This window comes from Mustelus asterias, chromosome 16 (genome assembly GCF_964213995.1).
Source record: "Mustelus asterias chromosome 16, sMusAst1.hap1.1, whole genome shotgun sequence".
Classification (NCBI taxonomy): domain Eukaryota; kingdom Metazoa; phylum Chordata; class Chondrichthyes; order Carcharhiniformes; family Triakidae; genus Mustelus; species Mustelus asterias.
Genome location: NC_135816.1, coordinates 23,529,791 through 23,554,275, shown reverse-complemented (window position 1 = coordinate 23,554,275; position 24,485 = coordinate 23,529,791). Strand labels below are relative to the sequence as shown.

Genomic DNA, 24,485 nt, shown 5'->3' with positions numbered 1-24,485 from the left:
CCAATGGGAGTCTTTTCTTTCACATCTTGTGAATCATGTGGCATTGAGTTCTGTTTTTGCTCTTACCCAAAGCAAGATGGTATCATGTGGGCGTTATCTGGGGGAACTTGTCCTTGTGCAGTTGTTAGCTTTGTAGAACCTATATAGGTCACGCTCTTATTTAGAAGACATAAGGCTCCATAAGTCAGGAGTTCAAGGCCCTGTCCAGTGGCCTGAGCACAAAATTTGATCTGACAGCCCAGTGCAGTACAGCAGGAATGCTGCACTGTCAGAGATGCCATTATTTGGATGTGTTAGATCGAGGCACCTGTTTGTCCTCTCAGCTGGATGCAAACTATCCCAGTATTTTTAAAATGACTCGCAGAATTCTTGTCATACCTTGACCAATATTTATTTGTCAACTAACATAACTAAAACGAGTTATCAGATCACTATTTCTGGTGGGAGCTTTCTGTGCACAATTTGACTGGCGCATTTCTCAAATTACATTGACTACAGTTCAAAAGCACTTAATTGGCTGTTAAGTGTTTTCGGGCATCCTGAGGCCATGAAAGGTGCTATACCAATGCATGTCTTCCTTTTAAAGATCAGGGGCAAGATTCTCTGCCCTCCCGGCTGCGTGTTTCCCGCAGGCGGGAGGTGACGTGTTATTTGCCGGTGGTGGAATTCTCTGGTCCCATCGCTGGCGGGAAACCCACGGTCAGGGGCGCGCTGCTGGCGGGACCAGAGAATCCCGCCGGTGTGAACGGCCGGAGAATTCTGGCCGTGTAGTTTATGCAACAGACTTTACAATGCTCCCGGAAATAAGACCGGCTAAAACGTTAGGAGTATCAAGTCAGCTCTTTAAAAAACATTGAAACTTGAAAAGCAACATGATTGTGAATGTTTTTGAATATGTTTCTTCTCATCCAGTGTCAAAATTTTGCTACTTCTACTCCAGAAATTATGGTAACTATGAACTCATCTTCGCATTAAAAAAAAATTATTGAAATGGGTCAGCTGTGTAAAAAGCAGAACTCCTGTCCTATGTCAATGTGATGCTCAATGAAAAAAACTGTTTGAAACTGTTCTAAGACTTATTGAGTCCCGACTTGTCGAAATGTTTGCCTTCTGTAACTTTTGAAATGCAAGTGTATAGTAAGTGGCAGCTGTGTTGCAAGGCTGTGTTTAGTTGAGAGGAGAGGAGGGGGCACCCCAATGGATTGCTGTTTCCTTTCCATTCTGGCTTGACCCCAAGGCACTTGAGGGGAGGTTTCTGGAGAAGGGTGTCAGCAGATTACTAACAACTTCTTTCCACATCAGGAAATGGTTTGACCCGGGCTGTTTGTTCCAAACTGGCTCTTTTTTGCAGTCTGCAGATTCTGTCTCTGGTGGTGTCTTTAGTGGAGTTTCTCTCTCTCTCCCTGTATCACCCAGATCTTTAATGGAACAGAAACGTTTTCTCTGTGTGGGGATTTCAGCAGAGTGACAAGCAGGGAATGGCTCTTCATTCCAAGTCTCCGTTAAGACGCTCCTTCAGTGAACACATTAAGGATTCTACCAACAAAGCCTGGGATATAATCTGGAAAAATACAAGAGAGAAAAGGCTTTCAGGTCAGTGCATCTTCCCATTCCATTTCTAATGATCTATTCCTCTGTAGGCACACTGTTCACTGCCTAACTGGAATATTGATCATATAGACTGAACTGTATTCTATCCAAGGCTCAGATCACGGACTTCTTAATAATTAAGAAAACTCAGAGAGCATGTTGCCTGAGGAGTGGCTGCTTCCCTGCATTTCTATGCCATTGGCATCTTTCAATATGTTGTTAACTCAAGTTTCCCTGAGAAAATAACCTGCAAACCAACCTGTCATTAAGTACTAGGGATGGTCACTGGGATGTAAGTGAGTCAAACCTTGAAGGCTCACGACGATTAGTCAGTCTTCAGGTGACATTTCTGCATCTTTATGTTCGAGCGTGACGTCAGCTGATCCTGACAATCAGAAGAAGGAGGGAAAGGAGGAGGTGAAGTCTAAACTTGTTAGTTTGCTCACCTGCATATGAAAGTTTGTTCACCTTCGCAAGTTGGATCTCAAATGTACGGCTAATTCTGAGCACAAGTTAGCCCCCCCCCCCCCCCCCACCACCACCACGAGCCACCTCCCACCCCCACCCCCACACACACAAAAAGCCCCTTCATCCTCCTCCCATGAATAGAAATGTTGCCATTACACACTAAGAGTTTTAACAACACCAGGTTGAAACTCTTACTGTGTTTACCCCAGTCCAACGCCGGCATCTCCACATCATGATTAAAACTCTTACTGTGTTTACCTCAGCCCAACGCCGGCATCTCCACGCCGTTACCCATGACAGGTATTCCGAAATTTCTTTTTTTTCCATATAAATTAGGCTTCCAATTGTTCTAGAGATCTGTATTTCTGCCTCCCATACAGACTGAGTCAGACTACAGGTTTTTAACCATTAAGCATTGTTACCTGAATGTGGACGGTACTACAATCAATACTGTATGTATTTGACAATATATATAACTCAATAAAAGCATCATCCAATCCTATGACATTTTATTCTAGTTCAGTGAGTCCAGAACAGGAATGTCTCAGATTCATTTCATGATCTGCACTGAGTTAGTCGATCTCAATCAGGGTCATTAGAATTTGCCTCAGTGCCTCTGGATTAGGATCATCAGCAATGATTTGCTGTGCTGCAATACCTGATGGAAGTGTATATATGGGCATCAGGTGAGGACAGGATCGGACCTGGCTTTGATGATCTCCGTGGCCAAGTAGATTGCTGACCCTTACTGCCAGAGCTCACCTGGCCACCTGTGAAAGGTGCCAATCAGAAAGCAGCGCCTATGAAACTTTTACTGCAATAGCCAATGCCTTGAGAAGGAGAGAAAGGAGAAAATAGATAAGGGGAAAAGTGAAGGGCAGCAGGAAATGAAATAATGTTGCTTCTTAATTAACAAATAGAGCTGGTTTATATAAGGAAGATCTTGAGAGCTTGCATTTAAGTAGCACCTTATTTAGCATGTTCTCAGGAAATATCGAAACCAGTTAACGGATTACTTTTAAAGCTTCAGACAGAATTGACAGTACACAAACAGGCCATTCAGCCCAACTGGTCTGTGCCAGTGTTTATGCTTCACTTGTGTCTGCTCCCCATTTGTTTTATCCAATGTTCTTTTACGTAGGTAAACATGGCATTCACTTGCACACAGATAGATGCCACCATTAGAAAAATAATGGAATCACCGGATAATGTGTGGGGTTGGTTGATGGAGGAGTGCTGACCATGATACATATAAATCCTTACTCCTCTCCAAATATTGCCATAAGCTCTTATACATCCAGCAGAGCAGCAGACAGGCCACGGTTGAATGTCTTGGCCAAAAGGTGGCACCTTCGACACTGCGGCAGCCCCTTTGTAATGCACTGAAGTGGAAGATTAGATTATGAACTCAAATCTGTGATGAGAATTATAGAACATACAATCGATATCTGGACTGTATCATCATAGAATCATAGAAACCGTACAGTGCAGAAAGAGGCCATTTGGCCCATCCCACCCAGGCCCTACCCCCATATCCCTACATATTTACCCGCTAATCCCTCTAACCTACACATCTCAGGACATTAAGGGGCAATTTTAGCATGGCCAATCGACCTAACCCGCACATCTTTGGACTGTGGGAGGAAACCGGAGCACCCGGAGGAAACCCACGCAGACACGAGGAGAATGTGCAAACTCCACACAGACAGTGACCCAAGCCGGGAATCGAACCCAGGTCCCTGGAGCTGTGAAGCAGCAGTGCTAACCACTGTGCTACCGTGCCGCCCAAACCGTGTAGTCCAAACCAAGACACCTTAACATTCTTCACAGTATCAGGCTCAGACAGAAATCTGGTGTGAAGCTCTCCAGCTCCACAGACCAGTTTTCCCTCCAGATTGTGAGCCTCTTGTACTAGTAGAAATGAGTGGGTGTGGTTTGCAACATCGGTCTGACAGGGAATGCACTTTTCGAGCTGGCATGACAGGTTGCACAGAGATTGGGGTGCCGTTTGTAAAGGCCGCCCCGATCCAAACAAAAAATACCCGATCCCCAACCCTCACCACCATTATGGAAATATCAATGGCTGTTCCCTACCCCCACCATGATCATCGTCAGAATCCCCATCCCCCCCTCAGTGCTCACTCTCCCCCTACACCACCACAAATAAATGAAAAACCCCACCCTTCCCCCCCGCACCCATTGGGATTTGATTTGATTTATTGTTGTCACATGTATTAACATACAGTGAAAGGTATTGTTTCTTGCGCGCGAAACAGACAAAGCATACCGTTCATAGAGCAGGAAAGGAGAGAGTGCAGAATGTAGTGTTACAGTCATAGCTAGGGTAGAGAAAGATCAACTTAATGTGAGGTAAGTCTATTCAAAATTCTGACAGCAGCAGGGAGGACCTATCCCTGTCACTGTCCCCTGGCACAGGTTGGCACTGCCAACCTGGCACTGCCAAGGCAAGGACACTGCCTAGCCATGTGTCTCTCCCCAGGGGCTATACTTACCTCTACTGCCTCCCGCACCCCCCTCAGGGGATCCCCTCAACAGGATTACATTTTAAAAACCTGTCAAGAATCTTGCTGGTGTGACGTCATGTTGAGAGGAATGAATAAACCATGAGGGGCGATAATTTGTTGAGGAGACTACTTAACCATCTTCAAGTTATTAAAATTTATTAAAATCAGGTTCTTGCCTGTTATGATTATGTTATCGACGAGAGCCAATAAAAATCAGAAAACGTGTTCGCGCTGGAGTGAACCGCACTTTTCATATTTGATGGAATTTTGACGACACTCTGCGTGGGGAGAGTGTGGGCTCAGAATCCCACACGGGGAGAGTGTGGGCTCAGAATCCCACACGGGGAGAGTGTGGGTTCAGAATCCCGCATGGGGAGAGTGTGGGCTCAGAATCCCACACGGGGAGAGTGTGGGCTCAGAATCCCGCACGGGGAGAGTGTGGACTCAGAATCTCGCACGGGGAGAGTGTGGACTCAGAATCTCGCGCGGGGAGAGTGTGGGCTAATAATCCCGCGGATTCAGTCTGCTATATTAAAAGACCTGTTACCCAGAAGAGAGCACATCGGAGTCTAATTGAGAGATTCAGATGGTTTCTATGTATCGGTGATCTGTATGTAGGAGTGAGGTACAGTCTGTAATCGAATTATGGTATTTGAATAATGTTATAAACTATGGAAACGATGCTGGAGGGATACACAATCATTCTCTGAATCTTTATGCTTTCAATCCCTGGCAATGCTATGTATATTTTTGTATTGGCACAGATTTTCTCATTTTTGGGTTTGACAGTATGTCCGTGTGATGCAGGACATTATATCGAAAGCAGTGTTATTTGTTCCAGAACTTTTTTTTAGAATTAATTGCAACTAAATTTTATTAGACATAAACTTATTAGACATACAGTTTGTATAAATGTGGTCACTAGCTAGTTTGATGCAATTACACAGTATGTTGGAGCAAGGCCATAGGTTAACTGTACTCAGGCCCAGATGCGTAAAAACTGTTATCAATCTTTGTCATGGTGTTGTGGGAAGGTGCCAGCTGGAGGTCAGGACTTTCTTTCTTCACAGAGAAATGGAGACAATCTATATTTATATAATCTCTTTGAAGTAGTAAAACATACCATGGCACTTGAAGAGGAAAAGGTTCAGAGACTGAGCTGTTGCAGGTGGGTTAGGAGAGGTGACTGAAGACTTGATCAAAAGTCATGCAGCCTGAGAAGGCTTTTCAAGATGGGGCATGTAGTATAAGGATGTTCGGCAAGGGTTAATGGGAGACTGGAGAACAGAGCCGCCCACATTATGATGTAGAGAGTCACATGATAGCAGATAGGGTACAGTGGCAGTCTTTTTTTATTCTTACATGGGATTTGAGCTGGTCCAGCATTTATTGCCCATCCCTAATTGCCCTTGACTTGAGTGACTTGTTAGACCATTAAAGAGGGCATTTAATAGTCAACCACATTATTGTGGGTCTGGAGTCAAATGTAGGCCATATCAGGTAAGGATGACAGATTTCCTTCCCTAAAGGACATTAGTGAACCAGGTTTTTTTTTATAACAATCGACAATGGTTTCATGGTCATCATTGGATTTTTAATTTCAGATTTTTTATTGAATTCAAATTTCACCATCTGCCACGGTGGGATTCGAACCCGGGTCCCCAGAGCATTATGTTGAGTCTCTGGGTCATAGTTTGAGGGTACGGAGTAAATCTTTTAGGACTGAGTTGAGAGAAATTTCTTCACCCACAGAATGGTGAATCTGTGGAATTCACTACCACAGAAAATAGTTGAGGCCAAATGTTCTGTGATTTCAAGAAGAAATTAGATATAGTTCTTGGGGCTAAAGAGATCAAGGGATATGGGGGGAAGGAGGGATCAAGATGTTGAATTTGATGATCAGCCATGATCATAATGAATGGTGGAACAGGCTCGAAGGGCTGAATGGCCTCCTCCTGCTTCTAGTTTCTATGTTTCTATGGATTGCTAGTCCAGCGACAATACCTCCCCTCCCCTCCCCTTCTGACAGAAGCGGGCACGGAGATAATACCTCATCAGGGCTATCCCTTGCAGATCTATATAGTTATGTGTTGTTAATAAATATTTAATTTTCAACCACGCAAGCCTCTGGACCTCTTAGTGAGACACTGAACAAACTGTTATTACACGGCAGTGGCTCTTGATAAATCCCAGAACCTCAGAGAAGCAGAAGCAGAAATTCAAAAGCTGGAAAACTAATGGAGCAGCATTCTGACCTGACTGAAGACACAGCTGGGGAACGCTTGAAAGAAGCTCCTTTGTAAAATTGGAAACAGGAAGATAGAAGAAAAAACTCCAATGTGCATCTAAGGAATTGATATGGTCACGCAGAGGTCCATTGTGAGCACCCACCGATTGCAGTCAAAGGACCTAGCCAGAACTATTTTGAAAGGTCTTTAGTACTTTAAAGAGTCAGAACAGCCTGTTTCCAAAATCGCTATGGCCAGCCCATGTTCAGAATTGTCATGGCCAAAAAGCTGCTGCTGTAAAAAGAGGCAGAGGGTCTAAAAACCTCAACCTAAGTCAGAAGACAGGGATTGATTGTTACACACCCAGAAATCCGCCACAAGAGTGGGGATGGCCCCAGATCATTAATTTAATAAATCACTGCAGAAAATACATCCCAAAGAGGTCAGGACCATCACTGCTGCAGGAGGTCACCAAAACTCAACAAGAGCAGGAAGAAGCTTTGAAGAAACAGTTAGTGCAGACCATCTTAAAAAGAAAAACATTTAAAGCTGTACTCCCTCTATGAAAAACAGCAATGGATAGTAAAGTAAAACTACCAGATCAATTTGGGCTGATTCAAGGGCCAAACAAGACATAACATTGTGCATTATGGAGATTAAAATTTTCAAGTTACTGGAGTACAACAGGGTTATGTAGGAAATCAGAAGGAAGCATGAGTTAATATATTCCTGTACTTACTTTGTGAAATGGCCAACAATGTACGAGATAAGGTATAGATGAATCCTCAACCATATTTGGTGAGGTATTAAAAGCCTTTGACCAGCAGTTTAAGCTCCAAGGGAAATCCATAGAGCTTTCCAAGCTAAGAGCAGGTACCAAAGCCACAAGTAGCTCCATTACAGAACTGATACAAGTTAAGACCTAGTTAACAGTGAGGCACTGAACAGACACTTCCAATAATGCAGGAGTTGGAATGCAGAGGAATCCGAAGGTGGAGTTTCAAAGTTCAAGGCAGAGGCACCTTAAGGCTCTGCCACTGAGAGTATAGTGGAAATAGATACTGAAATGCACAGAAGGTCTGGAATCAGAGCACAGAAGGGCATCAGATAATATTTAAAGCTAATGTATCTTGCAGAAGTATTGTGGGGTGAGACTATGCGTGCATTTATAGATAAATACAAGAATTTTAAATCTAACCCAATGGGGAGAAGGAGACAATGTAAGTGAGAGAGGTTAGAATAAACAAGAACTATGTGATCACCATCCTCTGCTATTTTACCTAAGCTCCTTTCCTGGATTATATCAGAATGACCATCTCCAGAACCCCCCCTGTTTGTTCGTCATATTATCAGTCATGGTCATTTTTGCCTGCTGTATACATTATATCTTCTGAGCGCAAAACTCATCAACTTTCATGCTTATTAAATCTTTAACTTTGTGTTTGAAAATAAATTCCCCCTTTCTATCGATCAAGTAGTTGAAGTGCTTTGTGAAATGCAAATGTTTAAAGTACCATATCTTTAAAAAAAACCACCTTGCCTTTGAATGGCAGCTCCATGTGATTGCGTTGCAGTTTTATTAAATATATCGTAACAGAATGTACAAAGTAGTAATGAATTTTTTTGGATTCAGATATATAGTTGCTGCTTTAAACCACAATCATAACTCAAGTGAGCCCATCTTGAGGCACCTTTAAGGGTTTGTGAAAATGAACGCATCTCTATATTTTATAATATAAAATGTATAAAAGTGAACCATTTGGCTCACCACAGTGTGCGTTTCAGTAAAAGCAGCATCTACGATTAAAGTAGCTGTGATGGGTGACTGTTTAAATTGGATCTGACAACTTCATACTGGTTAATATACAATGTACAGTGTATGTTAAGGCTATGACACAATAGCGGGTCAATATGGCATCATATGCTCCAAGGGATAAACTTGACTGGTCCATCAAACTCAACTCAAGCAGGGGATGTATAGTAGCCCTCATTACTAACACCATTACTGCTCATCCTGGGCAAATGACACTAACAATTTACCATTTCCACTGAAACCATTTTTTTATTATTCATTCATGGGACATGGGCATCACTGGCTGGCCAGCATTTATTGCCCATCCCAAGTTGCCCTTGTTCAGTGGGCAGTCGAGAGTCAACCACATTGCTGTGGCTCTGGAGTCACATATAGGCCAGAGCAGGTAAGTATGGCAGATTTCCTTCCCTAAAGGACATTAGTGAATCAGATGGGTTTTTCCAACAATCAGCAATGATTTGATAGTCATCAGTAGATTCTTAATTCCAGATATTTTTTATTGAATTCAAATTCCACCATCTGCCGTGGCGGAATTCGAACCCGAATCCCCAGAACATGCGCTGAGTTTCTGGATTAATAGTCCAGCGATAATACCATTGGTGTGTCACCCCCTCAATTACAAATGAAGATCCCGTCTCTTCCTCTGAGGTGAGGTGGAAAATTTCTCATCTCAGGAGTGCAAATTCAGTGCCTATTGCAACTTTGTATTGCGTAATATGTTCAAAACTTGAATTGCTTGGTAAAGAAATGTCTAAACTGCCAGCAAATTTCAGTACTTCTGTTTCTTTTCTTTCCCACAGTTTTCCTGCAGCTGTTGTATTTGAAAATTGATTGCCAGCAAAAACAGTCAAAAAAAAACTGTAGCTTGCTCGTTTTTGCTCCTTTCCTACATAAGAAATAAAATCATAAGTCAGCCACATGGCTCTTTGAGCCTGTTCCACTATTCAGTAAGATTATAGCTGATCTTTGATCTCCGTTTTACTGATCTCCATATCCTTTGATTCTCTTACAGTCCAAACACCTATCCAATTCAGCCTCAAATATATTCAATGACTGAACATCCACAACCCTCTAGGATGGAGAATTCCAAAGGTTCATAGCTCTCCAAGCGAAGAAGTTCTCCCTCCCCTCAGACTTAAATGATCGCTCCCTTATGCTGATATTGTGTCCCAGGCTCTCCGGCTGTGGAAAAAAAAACCTTGCAGTTGTCCTCAGATTCTCAAGAGTTGCAATGAGGTTACTTCTCATCCCATTAAAACTCCACAGAATATAGGCTCAATCTACTCATCATAGAACGGCCCTCCCATCCCAGGAGCTAATCGCTGTGCTGCCTTCAAACCAAGTCTAACCTTCCTCAGATAAAAATGCTAAAACTGTATGCAATACTCCGGGTGTGGTCACACCAAAGTCCTGTACATCCAACCCCCTTGCACTGAAGGCCAACATGCCATTTGCCTTCATAATTGCTTACTGTACCTGTACTTTAACTTCTTGTCTTTCTTTTCTGAGGACACCCAACTCCCTCTAAACATCAACGTTTAAAAGTTTCTTACCATTCAAGATGTATTCTGCTTTTTTTAATCTTCCACCATAGTGAATAACCTCACATTTCCCCTCATTGTACTCCAATCTGAAATTTAAAAAACAGAGAGTGTAGGAAATACACAGCAGGTCAGACCGCATCCGCAGAGCGAGAAACAGAGTTGACGTTTCAGTTCAATGATCTCCATTCGGTCCACAAGCATACCCTCCCACCCTCCCCCCCAGAACTTTTAATCACCTGTTGCTTTAATTCTCTACCTCACTTCCACTCTGACCTCTCTGTTACAACTGGTCAAATGAAGCTCAATAACTCGAGGAACTCGAAGGAACAGAAGGGCTCAATATGGAATTTAACAATCCCAGATTGTAATCATTGCCCCCATTTGGGCAGCAACAGTTGGTAATGATTGTGCTATTCGCACTTACACCTCCTCTAGATCCATGTTTTGTTTCTTTCCTTTTTTCATTTAATCTGTTCTGTCTTATACCTCATCACGTATCTTCCTTTTCTTTTTTCCACCCCTCCCCACCTTTCCCTGCTTTTATATTTGCTTAAAACTTGTTACTTCTCTAACTTTTACCAGTTCCAATGAAATGCCATCAACCTGAAACGTTGGCATAGATCTTCCTATCCCAGTTGAATTAGAATTGGACAGCGCAACCTCTCCAGGGTAAGTCCAACTAGTGTAGGAGAATCGGGGAAGGAATGGACACAACCCCCTTTTATGATAGCAACTGCCATATTCAGGTAAGTTATTAAAGGCCTCGAGTCTTTCATGAGTAAGTATGGGTTAGTGAATAGATGAGTGAATGGGTAGGTGGGTAGGTGAATGAGTTGGGTAAGTTTGTGAGTGTATAGGTAGCTGGATGGGTGGGTGAGTATTAGGTCAGGGAGGTAGTTGGGTCTGGTCGGGGGTGCTGCTCATCGTGTGCCAGTCAGGTGAAGGTCAGGGGATGGTCTGGGGGTAGGTGAGATTACAGAGGGTTCCCTGGTGGTCGAGCGGGAGTGGTCGGTGGGCTTGCTGGGTCAGGTCAAGGGTGTGATCGTGTTGTTGGGGAGTTAGTCAGTGAGTGGTTGGATAGTGACTGTAGGGGGTGAGTTATAGTGCTCAGTTGAGTTACCCTGGCTAACCACTGAGTATTAAACTGTGTAATATTTCCTGGTAAATATAGAGGTAAGTCTCGCATATCTATCCAAGTCTCCGAGCTCAGGGCTGGAGACATTTGTGGAGGGTTTTTGCTAGCAGGGGATCTGTCCATCAGAAGTTTAAAATTCCTGCGCAATTCCTGCATGTGTCTGCGGATCAGAACTTTTGTCAGATGGAGTGGAAATGTGCTCTCAAACAGGGCACAGAGACACAGAAATCAAGTTACAGACTACAGTATTCTGTAACTTGACTTCTGTGTCTCTATGCCCTGTTTGAGAGCACATTTCCACTCCATCTGACGAAGGAGCAGCGCTCCGAAAGCTAATGGTCTTTGCTACCAAATAAACCTGTTGGACTTTAACCTGGTGTTGTTAAAACTCTTACTGTGTTCACCCCAGTCCAACGCCGGCATCTCCACATCATGACCAGAACTTCCACAGGGTCCTGTTGTGCACCTCCCAACGTTGATCCGATGATCCGGAGAGCAAAGGATTTGGGCCAATCAGTCTGTTTCTGTCTCCACAATGCTGCCAGATGTGCTGAGAATTTCCAGATTCTCTCTCTTTAAGGAAAAACAGTAGGTTCTTGGGGTTTGGTCAGTTCTATTCTAGGTCCAAAGATGTGCAGGTTAGGTGGATTAGCTGTGCTTAATCGACTCTTAGTGACAGAGGGATTAGCAAGGTAAATATGTGGGGTTACCGGGATAGGGCCTGGGTGGGATTGTTGTTGGTGCAGGTTCGATGGGCCGAATGGCCTCTTTCTGCACTGTAGGGATTCTGTGATTCTATTTCCACAAGGATTTTCACTGATCTTCCATAAATTTGGTGGAAAAATCACAAACTCTGGAAAAATTATGTAAAGACAATTCATGTCAACTTTCCAGGGTGTCCGTGGCTCTTCCACTAGAGTTAGGCCAAATAAGTAGGAGACTATGGGAATGCATCTCCCTTCTCTCACCTCGCGCAGTGATTTCTTGAGCATTTGGGCAGTTTTAACAAAGGCCCTATGCCGATGTATTTTAGTTCATCACTTCCACCACTGGGGCTTTTGACCATTTCCATTGTTTTCAGATGAAGTTGGGGGAGAGGGTTTGTTAGGCAAGTTTCAATTTAGTCCCCAACATTACTGGGATGCGGAGTTGCAGATTGCTACTTTGGAAAAGATTCCAGCTCAGTTTATAAGCTCCAGCGTTTTGGCTCCCCTTTTGCAGAAAAAGGTCAAATCCAACCATTTCCAGATGTTGCGGAATCTCCCATCGTTACACATAGCCAGGACATGCAGGACAGGGGGTGAGAAACAACATCCTCTCTTCATTATTTGATTTGGTATTATTGGTCTTAGGTTTAATGGAAGAGTGATGACAATTGCATTGTCTTAATGAAGTTGTTTTTGACATTCGCTGTTTTAAATATTAAAAAGAAATGAAAGTTCTAAAAGCAGTGCAAATCATGAAGCTCATTGTGGAAATTTGTGTAAAACTATAATGTAACAATCTTTGCCGGATGTAGCTCCATTGGTAATAAAGAATAATAAAACGTGGGTAAGTCGTGGATTAATACAATCATAAAATCATAGAGTTCCTACAGTGCAGAAGGAGGCCCTTAGGCCCATCGAGTCTACACCAGCTATCTGACAGGGCATCTTACCCAGGCCCACCTCTGCTCTATCCCCGCAGCCCCATGCATTTACCCCGCCAATCCCCTTAACCTACACATCTTTGACACTAAGGAGCATTTTAGCATGCCCAATCCACCTAACCTGCAAGTCTTTGGACTGTGGGAGGAAACCGGATCACCCGGAGCAAACCCACGCAGACACGGGGAGAATGTGCAAACTCCACACAGACAGTCACCTAAGGGCTGGAATCGAACCCGGGTCCCTGGCGTTGTGTGGTGATATAGAATCCCTACAGTGCAGAAGGAGGCCATTAGGCCCATCGAGTCTGCACCGACAACAATCCCACCCAGAGCCTATCCCCGCAACACCACATATTTACCCTGCTAATCCCCCTGACACTATGGAACAAATTAGCATGGCCAATCAACATAACCCACGCATCTTCGGACTGTGGGAGGAAACTGGAGCACCTGGAGGAAACCCACGCAATAACACGGGGAGAATGTGCAAACTCCACACAGGCAGTCACCCGAAGCTGGAATCGAATCCAGATCCCTGGGTGGTGCTGTGAGGTGATATAAACAGAATTCAGTTTTTGAAACAACCGGGCCTGTACCCGGCGAGCTAGTTTTAAGATTCTTTCCAAATGCTGCAGAATTTAACTGGTTCTCTGAAGTTGCCAGGTTATTCGTTTGCCATCGGCTTTGTCTGATTGCCCTAGCACACATAGCATTAAAAAGACACTTCATTTACTGGGTGAGAGATCAGCCAGACAGGAGTGCATCATTGTTTCCAAGCCACAGGCAAATAAAATCAGTATTTTTGCGATGAGAACAGACAGTTTGCATCAGAGTCCGTCATTTGGCAAACAAATAAAAATGGTTTATGAAGGCCGTGCCCCTATAAATTACTTTGCTTCACCTCGCAACTCTTGCTTACGTTCCCAGTGCTATTGCTGTTTTGCTTCTGTTCTTTGTTCCTTCATTGTCCTCTAATCACTCAATTCAGCCCAGGATAACTCTGAATGATCTGTTATGTTTGTAGTAACAGCTTGCTCTCAACATTACCTGTCTGTACATTTTTAGGACTTGTGCATTAGGCCACACCGGTGTGACCTAGTAAATGAATGGTTTAGTAGTTTCAGCTCTGCTACCAAAGGAGAGATCAGTCATTGGAGGGTTGCCGGGGAGCTGCTGTCACCCGGGTAATGGGAAAGTCATTATAGTGATGGCACGCATGATGCCTGCAACAATGATAGGAGAGGACCTTCGATGGAACTTTCACTAACAAATTGACAAATTGAAAAATAAACTGAAATAGCTGGAAACCTGAAATATAAATGGAAAATGCTGGGAATGGGGCAACAAGTCTGTCAGCATCGTAATGAGAAAATACACGTTATGATATTTTAAGTGAGAAATGCTTTGTCAGAACTGGTCTGATAAATGGTTACAAGCTTCAAGCACCATAATCTGTCATTTCTCTTTGCAGATGCTGACTGACTTGGTGCCCATTTGCAACAGATTTATAGAAACATAGAAAATAGGAGCAGAAGAAGGCCATTTGGCCAATTGTGCCTCCGCCATTCATTGTGATCATGACTGATCATTCAACTCAATAGCCTGATTCCATCTTCCCCCATATCCTAGGCTCCCCTTCACCTCAAGTGCTATATCTAACTCCTTCTTGAAAACATTCACTGTTTTGGCCTCAATTACTTTCTGTGGAAATGAATTCCATAGGCTGACCACTTGCTGGGTGAAGAAATTCCTCCTCATCTCTATCCTAAATGGTCTACCCTGTTTCCTCAGACTATGACCCCTGGTTCTGGACATGCCCACCATCGGGAACATCCTTCTTGCATCTACCCTGTCTGGCCCAGTTAGAATTTTATAGGTTTCTATGAGATCCCCCCTCATTCTTCTGAACTCCAGCGAAAACAATCCTAACCTAGTCAATCTCTCCTTATATGTCAGTCCTGCCATCCCAGGAATCAGTGCAGTAAACCTTCCCTTAAAAGTAACTCATTGTACGCCACGACAAAACATTTACCGTGTGTCAGATAAAAACACCCATTGCCTTTTCTGCTAATATGGTAACTTTGAAATATGCTTCTGAAGTTCAGAAACTCGGTTTATCATCACAGCACACTAAAACAAATGAGATTCTCAGGTGAGGGTCTTCAACAAGATAAGTTTTACACAAAGATTAAAACAAAGTACTGCGGATGCCGGAATCTGAAACAAAAATAGAAAATGCTGGAAAATCTCAGCAGGTCTAATAGCATCTGTGGAGAGAGAACAGAGTCTGGATGACTCTTTGTCAGAAGCTCTGACCAACCCGTCTGTCGTTGGTCATTCATCTACATTAAAGGGGCTGTACAAACATTGCTGGTCATAAATTAAATTTCAACTGATAAAATATAAAGAAGTATAAATAATGAAGGCTTGAAAGAATTAAGGTATCAATTATTTGTATTGTACTTCAAATTATTATTTATTTTGCTTGTTTATGATCATGCTATATCATCGAATCCCTACAGTGCAGAAGGCTATTCAGTCCATCGCGCCTGCACCCACAACAATCCCACCCTATCCCCGTAGCCCCATATATTTACCCTGTTAATCCCCCCGACACTAAGGGTCAATTTAGCATGGCCGATCCACCAAACCTACAGATCTTTGGACTGTGGGAGGAAATCGGAGCACCCGAAGGAAACCCACATGGACACAGGGAGAATGTGCAAACTCCACACAGACAGCGACCCAAGCCGGGAATCGAACCTGGGTCCCTGGCGCTGTGAGGCAGCAGTGCTAACCACTGTGCCGCCCCATATAATGCAAAAAGTGCAGCTCAGAAATCAGGGGTGGAATTTTATCAAAAATAGGCATCAAAATCAACAATGAAACCGTCAGCCCCAAAGGCTACTTTCCCCACTGTATTGTTAGGCACATACCTGGGGAAAAAAAATGAAGGGGCTGGTCCCACGACGTCAGGCTGGTGTGATTAAGCCCGCCCTGCCTGAAACTTCGGTTTTAAAAGATCTGGACAACCTCATTAAAAATAGAAATACCCCACCACAGAATGCCCCCCGTCCACAGAACACCAACTCACACAACCGCACTGCCCCCCCCCCCCCACTGCCCTCTGATACTGATCTCTGTAAACTCTTCCAGCCCCACAACCCTCTGACAAAGCTGTGCTCATCTAATTCTAGCCTCCTGAGCTTCCCAGTGTTAACTGAGCTATCAATGGTGGCTGTGCCTCAGCTACTTAGGACCCAAGCTCTGGAATTTCCCCCTTAAACCTTACCGCCTGTCTTCTTGTCTTTCTTTAAGACCCTGTTTAAAACCTACCTCTTTGATCAAGCTTTTGAACATCTGCTCGAATATCACCTTATGTAGTCCTGTGTCTAATTTTTACTGTCAAAAAGGGTGTTAATTTGTCTTTTTAAAAGAAACTCACATTAAACCTGTCGAAGTGCAGTATTGCAGAAGATGTCCTGTGTCTAATCTTGCTTCAAATTGCTGCTGTGAAGTGCCCTTAAGCACTTTATGATGTTAAAGATGCTATACATAATTTTGTTGTTGTAAATCCAGTTGATTTGTTGTGGTTTGCAGTTTGATGATTTAAAATGCGAGGAAACACCATCTTATTATTCCTTCCTATCTCCCCTGCACCACAATTCCATGAATAATAAAATTCTAGGCTTTGCTGCCAAGCAACATGCAACGATGGGAAGGGAAAGATGTTCTCTGAATAATCTTCATTTACAATTTGTGGTCTTGGTAATAAATGTTGGACTCTGTTATCTTTAAAAAATGAAGGTATTAATTAGATTGCATAAAAACAGAAAATGCTGGAAATAAAGTAAAGTTAATAAAGTTTATTTATTAGTCACAAGTAAGGCTTACATTAACACTTCAATGAAGTTACTGTGAAACTCCCCTAGTCACCACAGTCCGGCACCTGTTCGGGTCAATGCACCTAACCAGCACGTCTTTCAGAATGTGGGAGGAAACTGGAGCACCCGGGAGGAAAACACACACAGACACAGGGAGAATGTGCAAACTCCATACAGTAAGGAGTTTAACAACACCAGGTTAAAGTCCAACAGGTTTATTTGGTAGCCAACGCCACTAGCTTTCGGAGCGCTGCTCCTTCGTCAGGTGAGTGGGAGTTCTGTTCACAAACAGGGCACATAAAGACACAAACTCAATTTACTGAATAATGATTGGAATGCGAGTCTTTACAGTTAATCAAGTCTTAAAGGTACAGACAATGTGAGTGGAGAGAGCATTAGCACAGGTTAAAGAGATGTGTATTGTCTCCAGACAGGACAGCCAGTGAGACTTTGCAAGTTGTGGGAGTTACAGATAGTGTGACATGAACCCAAGATCCCGGTTGAGGCCATCCTCATGTGTGCGGAACCTGGCTATCAGTCTCTGCTCAACGACTCTGCGCTGTCGTGTGTCGTGAAGGCCGCCTTGGAGAACGCTTACCCGAATATCAGAGGCCGAATGCCCGTGACCGCTGAAGTGCTCCCCAACAGGAAGAGAACAGTCTTGCCTGGTGATTGTCGAGCGGTGTTCATTCATCCGTTGTCGTAGCGTCTGCATGGTTTCCCCAATGTACCATGCCTCAGGACATCCTTTCCTGCAGCGTATCAGGTAGACAATGTCGGTCAACATTGTCTACCTGATACGTTGCAGGAAAGGATGTCCCGAGGCATGATACATTGCGGAGACCATGCAGACGCTACGACAACGGATGAATGAACACCGCTCGACAATCACCAGGCAAGACTGTTCTCTTCCTGTTGGGGAGCACTTCAGCGGTCACGGGCATTCGGCCTCTGATATTCGGGTAAGCGTTCTCCAAGGCGGCCTTCACGACACACGACAGCGCAGAGTCGTTGAGCAGAGACTGATAGCCAGGTTCCGCACACATGAGGACGGCCTCAACCGGGATCTTGGGTTCATGTCACACTATCTGTAACTCCCACAACTTGCAAAGTCTCACTGGCTGTCCTGTCTGGAGACAATACACATCTCTTTAACCTGTGCTAATGCTCTCTCCACTCACATTGTCTGTACCTTTAAGACTTGATTAACTGTAAAGACTCGCATTCCAATCATTATTCAGTAAATTGAGTTTGTGTCTTTATGTGCCCTATTTGTGAACAGAACTCCCACTCACCTGACGAAGGAGCAGCGCTCCGAAAGCTAGTGGCGTTTACTACCAAATAAACCTGTTGGACTTTAACCTGGTGTTGTTAGACTCCTTACTGTGTTTACCCCAGTCCAGCGCCAGCATCTCCACATCAAACTCCACACAGACAGTGACCCAAGCCAGGAATCGAACCCAGGTCCCTGGCACTGTGAAGCAGCAGGGCTAACCACTGTGCTACCGTGCCACCTACTTGAAAGGAGGGGTTCAATACTCAAAAGGGGGGGGGGTCAAAGAGCAACTGTGGAAAGAAAAACAAGAGGTCACAAGTTGACGATGTTGCATCAGGGCAGATTTCTGATTTCCAGCATCCATAGTATTTTGCTTTTATCTTAATTAGGTGGCAAATGGACTTGATTTGTTTAATTCATCATGTTAAATGATTCTGCAGTTGACACCCAACTTAGTTAAGTCTTCATGACAAGTAGTTGGCTTGCCAAGAAGTGTTAGGCTCTATCAGGATTCATCTTGGAATAAGAGCCCTATAAAATACAATTCAAAATGATCCAATTGACTGATCGTTGTACCACAGCTCACCCAATCATTCCTTCAGATGAACTCTGAATGGGAACAAACATGTGCACAATGTGTCAGGATTGCTGGTGTCTTACAATCTGCAGGTTAACTCTAAATGTGTCTACTCATTTTAACATGCAGTATTCAATTGGAATTGTTGGGAACAAGTTTTATTTGGATCAGAATTGCATCGTAAGAAGTGAACAGGAAGTGGGTTTACTTATTGTAATTCTATGGATATTGAGTAATTGAGAAGGAACTTGGCTCATTTAGCTGGAACTCTTCCATGGCTGTTCTTGATTATTTTTTTTGTTTGTTAACACTCAAACAGGTGATTGAGTTAAATGAAAATTGTGCATGTTGAAGACAGGTGAAGTTTCAACACCTCTGGAAGTGGTTCTTTGTCCTTTTGCATTTGCAGATGACAATTATTGGTCACATGAAGTTTTAAAACTTAAGTTCTTCAAGCAAATGCCCATTATTGAGGTAGTTCTTCACCTATTTGTTGGTGTGAGTATGGGCTGTAGTCCTGGATTTTGAATTTTAAAATTGGAATTGTAGAGTGCTGTACAGCCCTCTGGCTTAAAATCAATTTCAAAAGGCTTGTTCTAATTTTGTTTTAATTTCACACCTTTTGTTTACCCACTTCTCAGATAATATTGAAACCCAGATTTGGCATGTCTTGTACTTGCCAGTTAAATCTGGAAATGGTTTTTGAGTTTTATCCATCAGTCACTTCCAATTCTTTGCCCTTTTGATCTGTAAGGGCTAAGGCGTGGCAAAGTTCCTTGAATGTAAAAGCAGTTGCATTAATTTTCCACGAGTTAACAGGAAGGTCAGCAGAGGGAGAGTTGAACTGATAGCTGAAATTATGGGTCATTTGTTGAACTCTTTTCCCCATCCCAGGACACAGGCAGAAGATGTTTGAGATATCTCTTAAAAAATCAACAGGCTTCCTTTTTTTTATACGTTGTACGATGTTGACCATATTGCCTGCTTTCTTCCCCACCCAACTGCAGAAGAACAAATGTTACAATCTTAAATTATGTATACTTTGAAAATCTGAGGTGGTGTAATGTTTAAAATGTGTATGTATGAGTCATTCTACTTGGTATGTGTCAAGTTCTATTAATCTTGAGCTATATTGCAAAGAATTTTTTTTTCTCTGCCAAATAAATATACTGCTGCTTTAGGGTTGTTTCTGGTGAGAGAAACCTCTGCTCACAAATGTAGGGGTATCTCAGTGCAGGACTGATAACCATGATGGTCCTGGTAATATGTTTGTCTCATTGAACCCCCCTTTAAATCTCTTCTATTCACCTCTCCTATTCACCTCTCCTATTCTTGTGCTGGCAAATTCCAGGTTTTAACTATCAAGTGAAGATGTTCCTGCTGAATTCACATCTTAGAAAAAATATTAGTTATATTCATGGTCCCTCATGGGGGAAGACAATTAATCTATACCAACTTTATCAAACTCTCATGATTATTCCAGAGTCCTCCAGATTCTGAGGGCTCCATAATGGCAGACAGGACACGGATGTAAAAGTCCTGGCCCTGATGACAGAGGAGGAAAATGTGGAAATCCTGTCCCCATTTCGGATCGATCCAATTTTTGCGCCAGATGGGGAAGGTGGAAAAATACTCAGTTTTTGAGTTGGATGGCATGATGGCCCAGTGGTTTGCACTGCTGCCTCAGACTGCCAGGGATCTGGGTTCGATTCCAGGCTTGGATCACTCTGTGGAGTCTGCGAGTTCTCCCCATCTGCATAGGTTTCCTCCGGGGTGTTCCAGTTTCCTACCTCAGTCCAAAAGACGTGCTGGCTAGGTGCATTGACCATGCTAAATTCTCCCTCAGTGTACCCAAGCAGGCATCAGAGTGCGGCGACTAGGGGATTTTCACAGTAACTTCATTATGGTGTTAATGGAAGCCTACTCATGACAAACTTTTTTAAAAAAAAATCAGATCCCATTTTTGGTTGCTGCAAGGGACTTAACTTTGTGTCTTCCAAAGTGTGGGTTATGAAGTGGACATAAAGGCACTTGAAGGGTGAATAACTTCTGTATAACTATTATAATGTCACATTTAAATCCTCAGCCCTTGTAAATTGGAACCAAACAGACTGCAGGTGTTAGTGAAAGTTTTTTTTTAATGTGTTAGCAGTTTGTTTGAATTTTATAAATTCTTGGCTGAGCTCAAAAAGCTACAATTATCTCTACAGGGTTGGTCAGGAGTTCAGATTGATTACCACAGAAACCCCACAGTGCAGAAGGAGGCTGCTCAGCCCATCGAGTCTGTACTGACTCACCTTAAAGAGCATCTTTCCCAGACCCATTGTACCCCCCCTGACCCCACACATTTACCATGGATAATCCACCTAACCTATACATCTTTGTACCTGGAAAGGAGATTAAATTAACAATGTTTGAGGTGCATTTTCAGAACCTGCACTGTAGCAGTAGTGAGAACATCACCAGCTGCTGTGATCGTAATCACAGTAGCCAGATGCACCGCATCTCTGTTGTTGAGACAAGTTGGCCCAAGGCCTATAGAACCTGGGGCTTAAGTTAAGAAATGAAAGACTGGAGCCAAAGAGAAATAATGAGAACATGAAGAAGCAATAAAAGAGAGCTTTTTTGAGAATTTTTGAAACCTATTATAATTTAAATATATTTTTAAAATCAAGTAACTGTGAAAAGACAACAACACCGAGGAATCAGCAATGGAACATGCCAAGCCTATAAAACAATTGGATGAAAGTAAAGCTGGAAATACACAACAGATCCACCTGTACCTGAAAGGAGAAACAAAATGTTAATCTGTTTTTCCCATATATCCATTAGATACTCCGTCAAGAATAGAAGTATGCCATTTGCCTGCTCCAGAATGTGCTGTAATTCAATCTAGATCATGATTCACCTTCGCTCCAGAAATCCAAGGTGTTCTTTATTGTCTGTTCCCCTTTGTGTCCATGCCTACCATCTGTTTGCCTCAATCTTAAATTTCAATTGACTCACCTTCCACCGTTTTGGTGAGGGAGGAGACCATTCCGTTAACCTTTTATGTTTATTAACAAAAGCTTTCTGATTTCATTCCACAATAGCACAATTCTAAGCTTGTGTCCTACTTGATCCCCAGAATGTTTCCTCCATATCCACATTGCCCAATCCCTTGATTGGTTTTTAAATTCCTCGGTTAGTTCGCCGCCCAAGCTTCTAAACCAGAGGGGATACAAGCCAATTATGCAACCTGGCCTCAATTAACTTTTAGAATCTGCACTGTCGCTCCTCCAAAGCCAAGATATCTTTCCCGCGGTTAAGGATGCAGTATTCCAGATGGGGGTCTGACCAAGTCTCTACACAACTGAAGCATCATTTCCTCACTTTTGCATTCCAGTTGGTTTGCAATACAGACTAAAATGCAATTAGTTTTTGTCGCGATCTTTCTGCAAGTACGTGCATTTGGGCATCGGTTAGGCTTGAATGTGATTCCTTCTAGGATGTACTTGCAGTAAAGGAATGAGTTTCCCAGTTCTTGATAGCGAGACAACTGTAAAATAAAATTGTAAACGCTCGTAAAAGTCGCAGCAATGTGGGTGGCACAGTGCTGCCACCCTGCCTCAAAGCCAGGGATCTGGGTTCGATTCCTGGCTTGGGTCACTGTCTGTGTGGAGTTTGCATGTTCTCCCGTGTCTGCATGGGTTTCCTCCGGGCACTCTGGTTTCCTCCCACAGTCCAAAGATGTTCAGGTTAAGTGAATTGGCCATGATAAATTCTCCCTCAGTGTACCTGAACAGGTGCCGGAGTGTAGTGACTAGGGGATTTTCACAGTAACTTCATTGCTGTGTTAATGTAAGCCTACTTGTGACCAATAAATAAACTTTAAACCTTTTGAATATCTCATCCATCCTTTCCCACTGAAACATTATATTTCTTCCTCGTGCACTGTCTCCACAAATATCCATGCAGCTGTATAATGAAAGTGTGTTAACTTGCTCAAATACTTGAGGTCTTCACTGAGACATAAGCAGGAGTCATCTGGGCAACTTCTGCAGTTGATGCATACATAGAAATAGACTTGAAATCCGAGAGAGCCACATGCGTTTCAAGTGCGGGGGAGCCAATGTTTTGGAGATTGGACTAGTTTACCTTTGAAGAATAAGGAAATAAAGTCATCGAATAAATGTTAACACTGGAAGGTTCAATTTTTTTAAAAGAAGAAAATGGAGAAATAGCAAGAGGGACTTAAGAAAAAACGCTAAGGTCAAAATTAAAAACATTGGTGAAACAAAAGAAAAAGTGAGGGGGAAGGGGAGGAATCCATTTCAGTTATGACTGTCTTGCTCTGGAGTACTTTCAGTATCTGATACGGCATACTTAATTTCTATTAGACTACTGTGCAATGAGTTATCCTTTCCCATTTACACAAAGTATTAGTCCAGTTAGTCAATGCCATGCCTTGGCTATATTCAACATTTACCCATTTTATTTTATCTTCCTGCAATGTGAACAAAAGATGTGTGATTCTTAGTACATGCTCTTGTTACAAACAATTAGAAAAATACTCTCCCTCCCCTCAATCCTGATATTCTTTGCTGCAAACTCATGGATATTAAGCCACAAGGTTTCGATATAGGTTGTAGTTGAATCCTTTTTACGCAAAGGTCTGTTTCCTGCCGCACTAAAAGACAAAGCAAAAACTGTAACTTAAAAAGAAAAGTTCATTACGTAACAGATGTAGCATTTGCTGTTCTTCTGTACCCAACATAGTCATGGGATAGCAGAGTTCTCAATCCTGGAAGTTTTTATAGACCTTGGCATACCTGGAAAAATCTACTTTAAGGAAATATTCATGTACCTTTTTTTTAAGATATAATTTCTCGTTTGTCAAAGAGAAATTGGTTGGAGGGCAGTTGTGTATATGTTGAAGCAATGCAGCATTTTCCAACTTTACATTGCTGGTCATCAGCACAATATTGTTTTACAAATGTAGGAGTTGTATGTGCATGTTGTATGCCTGCCAATGCCTAAAGAGGCCTCCTTGGGGAGAATCAGATATCCACTTCCTCACGATTGTTCACATGGTTTTGAAAATGCAGCAGCAACATGATCAGTGCATGGTTCTTCAATTCAATGTACCCATTTCATTCTCTTCGCTCCCATGCAGAGGGGGTGTAATGAAGCAGATGGAAAGTATTAAAGTAGTTGCATGTTTATAACCCTCCATCAAAAATAAATCTTTTATTGTTTTAAAATGTAGTAGTATGTTTCTTCTAATGCATAAAGCATTTGTGGTTTGAAAGGTATGTTATTCCCTTACAGAATTTAGTATCTTTTGCACAACTGTTTAATCCCGTGATTTGTGTGCATGACTGTACCAGCATACCCGCATCGATCTATGATTTTTTTTTACATATGATCCTGAGTGGCTGTATAATTACTACCTTGTGTGCTAAGCTCAAAATGGAAGGAAGGCAGAATGGGAGTCAGGAAAGGGTTAAGATCATTGTATGCATTCCAATAATTTTCTTTTGCTCATTAACTAGATTTTCAATATTTTGTTAATGCTTTGGCATTCCAAGACACAATAACTTGCATCTGTATGGTGATGTTTTTTATCTTGGCACTTCAGAGCTGTAGGAAAAACACAGGTGCTGAGCTAAATTTAAGAGATTTAGGAGGGTTGGCAAAACATTTGGTCGGAAATAAACTTTGCATTGAAAAGTAGATGCAACAGCAGTAGGGTTTGGTGACGACGATTACAGCAGCTAATGGTTGGACTAAGTAATGGATTGACTTTTTACAAGAA

General features: G+C 42.7%; 1 protein-coding gene across 1 annotated transcript in view; it reads left to right on the top strand.

Annotated features, from left to right (window-relative positions):
• Window positions 1-1,417: 1,417 nt before the first annotated feature.
• Window positions 1,418-24,485, top strand: part of LOC144505049 (rho GTPase-activating protein 7) — a 156,930-nt gene continuing 133,862 nt past the window's right edge. The window contains exon 1 of the mRNA XM_078230758.1: window positions 1,418-1,593. Coding sequence (XP_078086884.1) covers window positions 1,479-1,593 — 115 coding nt within the window. The 5' untranslated portion in view covers window positions 1,418-1,478. The remainder of the gene's footprint in view (window positions 1,594-24,485) is intronic.